We start from the raw sequence: 12,489 nt of genomic DNA on the forward strand, positions 1-12,489 counted from the left end.
TCAAAATCAATCAATCGAATAAAAGTTGTACAAATCCAACTATAATTCAAACCGACCTACCCAAACCGACGCGAGTATTTACGACCAAACCGGGATGTAAATCGGATTTTCGATACGGTAATAACACAAGGAAGCAGACCTAATAATAATATAATAAAACAATAAGGAAACCATAAGGTGGAGATTCCAAGGCAAGGCGATTACCGGTATAATTAAAACTCTATTCCTCGTGTTATAGGTCTACAGTAATTATATTGATAAAGATAACGTATTGGTTACAGTGTTTTCCCTGCGGAAAATAACTTACTGCTTCCTAAGGGAAAATAGCTTCTAGTCCCCAATGTCATTGGAGCGTTCCGGTGTACTTAAATGTTGCAATCAGCCTAATCACCACATCTAAAAATAGATTTATATTATATTATTTTTTATTTATATCACTAGTGAATAGGCCTATTTAGTTTTACAATATTTTAGATTATAGGTGGATTGGCCTCTGCGGTTGTATTGGGATATCTTGTCTATAGATTTATAAAGTGGATAATATAAATTGTTGACGTTGAAGCAGTATATCAACTTTTCAAACCTACCACCGGTACAGTTAATTGATTGGCAAAACTATAGTTTAATTATGGCATATTAATGAAGTGAGCCCTCTATAACATCAATTAACTACGTGATAGTTCTATTTTATTAAAGTGAGCCCTCTATAGTTCTGTTTCCAAAACTTTTTCTCGACAATATCGCACAATTTTACTTTAATTTCAAATCAATTTTAGAAACAAATTTTGAGCACTTCAAATATAAACCTGTGACAGTTGTTTCTCATAGCTATTTATAGCACACATAGACTAGGTACATTCCCCAAATTATTCAATAGCTTATTGTTCTGTTTGTTAATTTTAATAACCTTCATATAAGTGGTGTAGATAAGAAGAAGAGTTTCATAACGAGATCGTTTTTGGCAACTGTTACTTTGTTCCAGGGTATTCGGTATCAAAGTAGGCCTATATTTAGTCTTGAACGTGCATGCATGGTCACCTCGTGTTTCCTCTTGATTCCTGGGTAGTTCTAATATTTACGGCAGGCTAAGAAAGGCAGCGTATTTCAAAATTGTTTTTATTGCTTTGAATGAATTAACGTTAACGTCCCCCGGATGTTCAGGCTTACATTCTTGTGACCAGAACGTTGAATTATGGGTTCTGAGCCTCCGTTTTCCCATACCGTTAACGGAAGTGATTCCGGCAAAAGTACCACATAGTTCCCCAGCCAAGCCACAGTACGTGAAATTTGTCCTTCCCGGATTTCGATGTGACCGACTCTATGCATTTTTCAACTTTATGTTTAGTTACTTAAGATAATTCACGAACAATTTGACCTCGTTCAAGTCCCATAATGAAGGCGTATAGCCACATCGGATATGTAGTAGAGTAGAACTAATGAAAAAAAGGGGCCAACCTCAAAAAAATTGCAACAAAAGGTTTTTCAACGGATTTTGGTAGTATTGGGTGTACTAAATAACAGAAAAAAAGTCTCAAGAATTTTGACCACCGGAAAGTGTTTTTTTTTCAAGATGGCCGCCAAAATAGATAAAACGTTAAAATGTCAATACCTCCTAAACTACTTGGTCTATTGATATGATTTTGGTACCAAAATACTCAGAACATACATATTTATATTTGCCCTAATAGAACATTTTGGCCAAAAATGACCGGAAATGCTATTTCTTGCATGTTTGACCTTTGACCTTGATATGTTGTATCTTGGTAACAACTGACCGTAGGGAAACAAATTGTGACTCAAATTGTTCAGAATGTACATATTTACATTTATTGTAATGAGACATTTTGTCAAAAAATGGTTAGAAGTAAAGGTTATTGACCTTTAACCTTTATCTATGTAGAATGTCCATATCTCGGCAACTATGTGTGGTAGAGATTTAAAATTGGGCTCTAAATACTGAGCATATGCTTATTTATATTTACTCTAATGAAACAGTTTGACAAAAAATGACCAGAAACGACATTTTTTGATGATTGACCTTGATATGCTATATTTCGATAATGACTGACTAAGACATACTATTTATGGCTCAATTTGTTCAGAATATAATTATTTTTATTTCGTATAATGGTCTAATCTACCCATGGAATTAAGAGCTTTCCTGGGTAACTGTAATATTTATAAAGACTTTTAGAATATGAGTTCAAGTTCAAATTGTTCAGAACATACTGTATACATTCTTAATAATAATAGTGAATAAAAAACCCGAAAAGTAAACAAAAACAAATATAATAATAATTTTTAATTTCTAATTACGGTATAGCAGCAGTTGATTGGATATTGTGCATGTATTTAGTACGGCTTCCTAAACAACTTTTTTAACTTCGTCTTCATCATCGTCATCAATCTCTCTATCTACGTTGTTCCATTCTTCTAGTTGACACACTCCCCAAACTGAAGTACATGCCAATCCATAGCATCTACAACTGCAACATACAGTTTTACATCCAGTAGTACAGTTACAATGGATGATTTTCAAAAGTTCTTCTGAAGCAGCAGTTTCAATCGTCATTATTGGCACAAATGTTTTATTAAAAACTTCCCCGACTTGGTAGCATCCATGGTATTATCTTTCTTTATCCATTGCATGATTTGATAGTATACTCTAAGACTGTGACATTTTGTAGCAGATGAGGTTGGTGGTAGTAGTTGTTGAGGTTTGATAAATTATTTACCCTCAGCAACTTTCTTATTAAACAGCTTGCATCTGTAGCTATTTGGGAAATCCAGTGACTTGGCTCCAAAACGAATAGACATGGCCTTTAATCCAAACTCCTCGATAGTTTGAAATTTCTGATGCGGTTGAGTGAAACTATCGGCACACATCAGTGTCATATTCTAGGTTACTTTCTATCAATTTATTGATTTATTTGCCTTCCTAAAGATGTCTTTAGGCTTTGAAGAGTGAGGGTGGAAACGGACTTGATATTTCATTACATCGTCTAGAGAGATTTGTCCTAACTGAATTTGATGGAAAGAAAGAAGAATTCCTGTCAAGGCATGAGAACAAACACAAATTTATCAACATGCTTTCATATGAGCTATAGAAAAAAGAGTGGAGTTGTGGCTTGATGGTTATGATGCTTGGCTACCACTCCAAGGGTCCTGAGTTCAAGTCCCGTCACATGTCAGGATTTTTTCTAAGGACCAAATTACTCCACTCCCAAAGACTTGTAATAAGACTTTGTTTACGTAGAGCATCTTGTGTATATGTTTGTCTTGTGAACCTCTGAGGGTCCCTAATGATCAGCAATAGCTGGATGGATCACCCTCATTAAATATGGTTTTAAAAAAAACAAAAAAAACGATGTTGACATTGCTCTGGCAACAGTTGAAGTCTCTGAACATAATACAGTAACTTTGATTGGAGAAGACACGGACTTACTGGTACTTTTACTGTATCATGTAAATACAACAAACCGAGAAATGTACTTCAGATTAGACAAAGGAAAAGATGGGCCTACTAGAGTGATTAATGTAACCAGATTGAAATCTGTTTTAGGATATAAAATCATCCATTGTAACTACTGGATGTATGTTGCAGTTGTAGAAGCTATGGATTGGCATGTACTTCAGTTTGGGGAGTGTGTCAACTAGAAGAATGGAACAACGTAGATAGAGAGATTGATGACGATGATGAAGACGAAGTTGGAACAGTTGTTTAAGATGCCGTACTAAATACATGCACAATATCTAATCAATTGCTGCTATACCATAATTAGAAATTTAAAAGTTATTATTATATTTGTTTTTGTTTACTTTTCGGTTTTTTATTTACTATTATTATTAAGATTGTATACAGTATGTTCTGAACAATTTGAACTTGAACTCATATTCTGAAGGTCTTTATAAATATTACAGTTATTTGATTCCCAGGAAAGCTCTCTATTTCATAAGTAGATTAGACCATTATACGAAATAAAAAATAATTATATTCTGAACAAATTGAGCCATAAAAGGTGTATCTCAGTCAGTCATTATCGAAATGTAGCATATCAAGGTCAATGGTCAAACATGTCGTTTCTGGTCATTTTTTGTCAAACTGTTTCATTAGAGTAAATATAAATAAGTATATTCTCAGTATTTAGAGCCCAATTTTAAATCTCTACCACACATAGTTGCCGAGATATGGAAATTATACACAGATAAAGTTAAAGGTCAATAACCTTTACTTCCAACCATTTTTTGACAAAATGTCTCATTACAATAAATGTAAATATGTACATTCTGAACAATTTGAGCCATCATTTGTTTCCCTACGGTCAGTTGTTACCAAGATACAACATATCAAGGTCAAAGGTCAAATTGTCAGAAATGGTATTTCCGGTCATTTTTGGCCAAAATGTTCTATTATAGCGAATATAAATATGTATGTTCTGAGTATGTTGGTACCAAAATCATATCAATAGACCAAGTAGTTTAGGAGGTATGGACATTTTAACTTTTTATCTATTTTGGCGGCCATCTTGAAAAAAAACACTTTCCGGTGGTCGAAATTCTTGAGACTTTTTTTCTGTTATTTAGTACACTCAATACTACCAAAATCCGTTGAAAAACCTTTTGTTGCAATTTTTTTGAGGTGAAACCTTATTTCTACTCTACTAATGCATGGATATGAATGATTGAAACATTAACACAATAACGTTTTCTTAAAGGAAAGGAACACCCTGGGCTAAATGTGCCATTGTGCTTATAGATAAATATAATAAAAACATGATTACAATGGTTCAAGGTACAATAGTAAGCAATTTAGTTAAAAAATAGACTTTTAAACGACAACATATCGGAAATTGAACAGCGCCATTTTGACAGGTTAAGAGCAATTAAGTGACGTCAGATTAGGTGGACGCATTCAAGCAAATCCAAGTAAAGCGTCCATCGTCTTAGTACAGTATTTCAATATGGAAGTGCGGGATATAACCATAAATAAAATCAATTAAATAGCCTAACATACTTAATATTTTCGGAATATGGCTTGGAGTTTTTATAATTCAGAAAATTTGGAACCAGAATATATAGAAAGAGAGTTAGTTTTGCATCGTGCTGATGAGGAAAAAAGAACATTCTTGAGCATAACAAGCCGTCGAAGAATGGTGTACTTGCGGCCAGTGTATCTGTACTGTATGCCTTACACTAGGCCTGGCCCTAGAACTCGTGTTGAACAAAAATAAAGTAGACACTGCATCGTCAACCAACAGCCTCCGTTTGGAAGGTTTGTCAGTTAATTCCCCTACCAAATCCCGTTTGAAACAGCTAGGCAATAAAAGTAACAATAGATTAACAATAGCTGAAAGATTTACGAATTGGCTTGCAGAAGAAAAGATCGATCGAAGGTTTGTTTACCAAGTCAGCGCATGCTCATACCGTGTCATCGCCGTCCTGCATGACCGCATGTCGCGTTATTAGCCAATCATATTAGCGGATTCGCTTAGCCAATAGAAGCGCTGAATGCAACCGCGAATCTTAAAATGTTCGTCGGCCGTATCTGACGTCACAAACAGGCTGCCATGAGCACAAGATGGCGATTTTCAAATGTCTTGAAAACAGCTTTAAAATCCTGTTTACTAGAAAACTACAAATCAGATTTAAACATAAATTGTTCTGAATATTAAGTTGGTAGGGTTACTTTTATAATAGTTAGGTAAAATATTAGGTTGTTCCTTTCCTTTGCAATTCGATCAGTCGTAAGGTTTCTTCAGTAAGCTGAAAAGTTATACATTAGGCCGGAGTAGCAGCCGCGCGCGCATATACGAATTTGTCAGGAGGCCCTGAATCGTGTGTGTACATGTATAGGCTGCACGCTGTGCGAGCTCTTGGTGATCAAAAATGTGCAAACAATGTACAGATTAAAAACGAAGTTGATATTAAACCTTTTTTATGATTTCGAGTAGGGTTTAATGTTTTATACATCCGGCTGCTTTTTTTAGATATCTCAACTGCCATTACCACTTGGCAGGATATTTGTTTTATGGAAATCCTCTGGATTTCCTGAATGGAAACAGAACTTCCTGTGGGAAGCACAAAATAATCCGTTGGCATTCCATATTTACAGCGTTGAGGTTCATTAGCAGATACCACCTCCATAAAATAAATGTTTATGTTTTAGTTTTAAATAGCTTTACTATACTATTTAGTCATAATGCTAAGTACTGGTATATAAAAAGACAAAGGACTTCCAACATTTTTTCTATTTTCGATAATAATCTTCTATAGCTATATGATGCTTAGCAAGTTTATTATTATTTAGATAATGTGGCATTATACAGGTGTTTATCAATGTTATCTTTCACATATTATACACACATTCCGAACTCCATTCCGATATTAGGCCTAGTGCACTCTTAAAACTTGTTTAGAAGGCCTACACTGTGTGCATGCTATTTAGACCTGAAAATATCAGTCTCATAAACAGCGCCCTCTATTAATATGTACGTAAAACCGTGCCGAATCGTCCCGCTACATTTTGCACACACTCGCCGTACGTTCAAGAAGAGAATAACTTGTAATTGTGGTTCAACATCCTAACATTTGGTTTAATTGACTTTAGATTTCAAATTGAATACAAACATAGTAATTCGTTATTACTAAATGGTGTTTTTGACGTATATTCTTTGCACGAATGACGTAATCCCTGTGCCGTTGACTTACGTAATTACGTAATAGATTTAGTTAATTGCAAATAGATGGGTTTATTATTAATACTTGTTAGTTGTGAGATTATATAGAAAAGCCATTAATGTTGTATTATTATCCTAATATCTTTACACGTGCTGATTTCTGACTTATTGCTAAAACCGGTATTTTTTTTCTCTCCAAGGCTCCGTGTAGGCCTCCTACTTTGCGTAAGCTTTTAAAAGCAAAATAAACGTCTTATGAATTGAAAACTGAACGAAAAGTAAATGGGACTTCACTTGATAACTGCTATATTTGAATACTTACGTTTTAGTAGACATAAGTACGAGTGCTAAGTGTGATCGTAAAAAAACAAGTAGATCTAAAAACGTACAGCCAAAGTATGGAAGATAAGATTGTTTTGAAAATCGTCAAGTTATCAATGGTTCTTAAACGTTTGATGGAAACACGGATTTTATTTCAAGATGTTGACGATTTCAAGTATGCTATAAAAGAATCCATTATCGCGAATATGATATTCCGGCGCAAAAATTATGAATATTGTTCATATTTTGCGATGCTCAAATGTAATTTAGAGAGATAAACTCTCGTCCAATCAGAACTGGGAATATTATCCCTCCGGCAGGTTGCTACTCAGCGATGCGTATTGTTACACGAAAATCCCGCTGAGAGAAGAGCACAGTATTTACATTGTGGTGGCTAACCAAAAGGATTTCATAGAAACTTAGCCTAGATGTTCAGCTTTTATCCGCTGAGTGATTGTAAGAATACATCATGATGACTATTTCGACGGAAATGTAGTAATAGATGTGGATGTATTAGCTGCGTTGCTTCTTTTTATTGGATTCATAAACCAGGCCGGACCAGGAGCATTATGTCATCGTTTGTACGAAGTTTTAGCCTGCGTGAGCGCCGATCCAAGTCGAGCACATGGGACCGGTTGATAAACAGAAATAGAAACAGACGGTTAATAGGTTTGTGCTTTTATTACGTTTTCATAAATCATTTTTTAAAAAGGAATAATGAAATAATAACCACAGATCTTCCAGAAGTTGTAGGTGACAATTGTGCTTATATTATTGTTTACTTTGCGTCTAATTTCTAGACCAATTAGGGAGACCTATTTTTTAAGGCAAATTAATTGGGTCATCGTCTGATTATACCTCCCTGGTCTGACTACCCGAGTGACGTCACTTAGTAGTGTACTGTAGGGTAGTGGCACATGTAAGACCTGATTTTGTTTTTTTGAAACTTAATTAAACATGCTTAAAGAGAGAATAAAAAGATACCAACATTAATTGGAAATACTTATTGTATATATTATAATAACTTTATATATAACATAAAGAAATGGTTGTACTTTATATAACATTACAGTTTAGTTTTAAATAAATCTTAATTTATCTCGCATTAGAATTCCAAAACTATAATGCTCTTACCGTAATTGTGACTGTCATTTCCACATCAAACCAAGCCGATTACCAGTTCCTGTTCTCCTTTCACTCGTGGCACGTTCAGCTACTCATTGAGGGGTGACTCGCATCGTGCATCACTCGTTATTAATGTTTTGGTTGGACATCATTGATCTGTCAATGTATTAATGTTGTTTTATAAGCTAAAACTAAGTTTTTTAAATGCCGTCAATAACATTTCTTGTAACTCTAATTGTTTTAATCTAATCGTCTTGGGAACATGGTTATCTGTACAGATTGTCATGTAAGCAAAACAAAGCGTACTTACAATCCTTTTATTTATTTTTACAAATATTATTTTCTTTTTTTTTTAATTTGATAAAGTCCTTGTGTATACATGTGTGCAATTATTAACAATTTTTATAACAACAACCTCTCTCTTTTTGTTGAAGTCTGCTTCCAATTTTATTTGATAAATTTTTTACGATAAATAATTATTATTATTTGCTGGTATTGAATTTAATACTAAATAAACGCTAAACCCAATCAGTTTTTTAAAGAATAATTTTAATATTTAAACACATACCTTTTAAAAAGTAGTTGCCTGAAATATAACCTTTGACCTTGAGTATAATCAGGCTGGCAAGTATTTTATCCAGGATAATATGTTAAGCCATTTCATATACCAATATACCTGGCTTACAAGGCTAAATCTGTGCATAACTAGTGTACAGGTTACCCTCCATTTAAAGACCAGGTTTTAGAATTACTCTTGTTTACTCCCTATTTAAAAAAAATATTTCTAAATAAAGACAATTTTAATTTGGAACTGATAATAATTGAAATGGTAAATGGCAAACACCTTGATCATAAAATGATCATTTAAATAGAAACTATCTATAAAGAGGTATTTGACAGAGTTTTTATGATTACAATTTATTATGTTATCATTAATAACTACTGTATGTTGTCCTGAAATAACATAAAATTATAGAAAACCAACATATTAAATCAGTTTATAAAACATTTTCTTAAATAACAGTTAAGTGAATGAATGAATTACATTAAAACCTTCCAATATGTTGAAATATGAATTCTAAGAAAAATTAATATTGTATCCTTGGATTACTTTGTCTTTTATTTGGAGGAAATAATAAAAAAAAAACATCATTCTAGTTTCATTTATTTTGTTCAATTTCCAGGTAAAATAAACCGTACATATTGGCACCTATGGGAAAATCATAAGAAGTATTTAATTCACAGAATTGTAGAGTTTGTCAAGTGACTTCTCAACTATAAATATATATATATATTTGATCTTTTTCTTAAAAGAGAGAAGAAACATGAATTACAATCACCAAATGCATAGTTAGTAAACATTCCAACAAAAACACAATTTTGAAACAAACAAATTATTAGATGCATTTATTATTATCATACATTCTAGTTCATCTCATTTCATAGTGATTACTTTAGCCATTAATGGCCTACAATGAGATTTAGTATGATCACTAGAGTAGCAAGCTACTGATCTATCACTTAATCCTTCACTTAATCCATTTCCGAAGCCATCCTTAATCCATTCAACACAGGACAGTCACACAAATCCAGTAAATCTATGTTGCTGTGTAACTTTGCTATAATACATTACTGGCATGACAATTTCCAAATTACTCTTTGCTGGAAAATTTATAATTTTAGTAGAAATAATATTTTTGTTAAACTTTCATTCATGATATTGATAAATGATAGTTTCAGAAGATGAAAATTTATAGATTCTATAAAAGAATACTTCTTTAAAAAATAAAAATAAAATTGTTATTATTTTGGGTTTTTTCCCAAACTGAGTGATACATTTTTTAGAATTAGGCCAAAAAGTATCATTTCAAAATGGCTAATTTTTACATTTCAATCGGAAAAAGAAAATCATTTTCACAAAACAACATAATATTTGTCTACAAATAATATTATGCTGGTATTTTTGTAAACATCCATATAGCAATTATTCATAGATAAAGCAGAATTTGTCCTCCAGCAAAGCTGGTGGTATTGAATTGTTCACTGAACGGTGGAGAACCTTCGGTTTGGTTCAATTTTACTATTGATCTTAAGTTCGGCTTGAGTACATGCTTCATAAATTGAGTATAGATGACATTTGTTCTCTGTGCAGTGGTCCATGTGAATGTTAAAATGTTTCATATTTATGCTATAATATGGTTTTTAAAATTATTTTTAAAAAAACAACTAATTGAACTTAAGTTTTCATGTAATTTTTTTTTGGTACATTTTTTTTTAAATGATGTTTTAATTAACATTTCATTATTTAGTAAGAAGAAACTACTATGTTATTTATATAAATCATTGTTTCATTTATTTTTTATTTTATGTCTTTATGCAATATGGCCAAGAATTACCAATAGTAAATAAATCACTGTGCTATCAGATAGGTGGTAATCCCCTGATACAGGGGCTATTTTGTGAACCAGTTCACCAGGATAACCTCCTTACTGTACATTACATAATCATAAATATCAAGAATATTCTTCTTTAAATATCCTTAAGATAAAAAATATTCTTAATGTCTTTCCCATTGTCAGAATTGAAAAATGAATTTGTGATTGTATAGATACAGTATAGTAAGTATGCAGACAATTGTAAAGTGTGTGATACAATGTCCTTTAGTCACCTAATATTTGCCGGGTTTCACCAATCTCCGACTGCGGTACTGTCGCCCTCGACTTAACGCAAACAATGTACTCTCCTAGATGGTCCTGTATTACAGCGTTATATCCCATGTAAACTTTATACATAATTACTTAAAGTATGTACATAAAATATTTACACAAAAGAAGTTACCCACAGTACTAAACATACTTTAAGCTCATCTTAAGTAAGATTCCAACCCTGGATTCACATACCAAACTTTACAAAATGATAGTTGAACCCCATACTTGAACACTCCCTGCAAAGGTTGGTGCCAGAGCATTCAATATTAAACAAACTTTCTAATCAAATTGACCCAGATATTATCAGTAATCTTATTTACTTGGGATCGTTACTGTTTATAGGTCAAGCTTAACAGAGACATTTTTTAGTTTGTTCACACGTATTTAGCGAATATTTATATACCTGAATCAAATGTATATAACTGGTCGGACGTCAGAATGGCCGAACCGGTAACGCCAGTAGAGTTAAAACGTTTACAGGATTTATTTGAATCTCTGGATATTTTACAAGAAGTTGAAGACTTGGATTTATTAAACAATTCTCCTAAAACTCTTCAAGATGGTAGCCAACCAGCTTTTAGGATACCAACTCTTTGCTTGTTGAATATTAACGAACGTAAGTGAGATGGCCTAATCAATCAATGAAGTTTGGCATTTCCATAATCAATAGTCAAAATTATTTACTGAATTCAAAATGTTCCTTTTATTACTGCAAAGTAGTTTTGGCTTAAATTTAGGGGCTGACGTCTGATGTTCCTTGTAGTAGCTTTGCCTTTGATAAGGAGCTAACTATAAAGTCTGATGTTCCATTCTTTATTCTATATCAGAATTATTTATTCGGTAAACTTATTAAAACTGTATTTTTTCTACTGTATTAGAGTACTTAAAACGGGTATTTCTCAAAATGTTTAAGATTTTCCTTTTATTCCCTTTTTGCTGTTAATATTAAGTTATAATTGATTATTTCTTTTTCAATTTTTATATGTTGTTGTATGTTTCCTTTTATTGCCTTTCGGAAAATGTTATTTTTTTATTCTACGAATAGACTTAAATGTCCTTCTTGAAGTGGTTAGAAAAAAAAAACATTGATTTTCCTTGCAATGACGTAATATTGGATATTGTTAATAAAATGTATTGAATATCAAATTTCTGATGTACTTATAGTACACTTAAGAAGTTCATGGTCATGTTGTACAAATTACACTTAAGCTCTGTTTACAGTAATTTACACTATCAAAAAATGTGTGATGTGCCAAAATATTAGAGTAATATGCTCAAATATGGTAGTGATATGACATCATCATGTCCATATATGGGAACATCACTCTGTTTTGTCACATAAAGTATGATAGTGTAGACAGAGCTTTAGTCTACTATGGTATTACATTACACAGTAGACCTATCACATAAGTGTGTCTATTACATCACTGGCTCCTTTTAGTCATTTCCATCGGTTTGTTAATTAATATAATTTGATTACTCTTGTTGTTGTCTTCACTCTGTAATACTATTATTATTTATAACATATGTTCGTGTTTTATCCACTACAGAGACTTCTAAAGTATCAGTTACTGCAGTAAGTTTAGTTAATTCAGTTTAAAGAATACTGTAGGAATATTCAATGTCCACCATAATTCGTTTGATTGGGTTGGAGGATT

The 12,489-nt window shown here is 32.6% G+C and overlaps 1 protein-coding gene across 2 annotated transcripts in view; it reads left to right on the top strand.

Moving 5' to 3' along the window:
* LOC144842129 (rho GTPase-activating protein 7-like) overlaps positions 1–12,489 on the top strand; it is a 125,651-nt gene that overhangs the window by 9,803 nt on the left and 103,359 nt on the right. The window contains exon 2 of one of the 2 annotated variants that reach the window (XM_078698506.1): positions 6,878–7,667. The exons of the other annotated variant lie outside the window; for it this stretch is intronic. Coding sequence (XP_078554632.1) covers positions 7,568–7,667 — 100 coding nt within the window. The 5' untranslated portion in view covers positions 6,878–7,567. The remainder of the gene's footprint in view (positions 1–6,877; positions 7,668–12,489) is intronic. 2 annotated transcript variants of the gene reach the window in all.

The sequence above is a fragment of the Antedon bifida genome, chromosome 5 (genome assembly GCF_963402885.1).
Source record: "Antedon bifida chromosome 5, ecAntBifi1.1, whole genome shotgun sequence".
Taxonomy (NCBI): Eukaryota; Metazoa; Echinodermata; class Crinoidea; order Comatulida; family Antedonidae; genus Antedon; species Antedon bifida.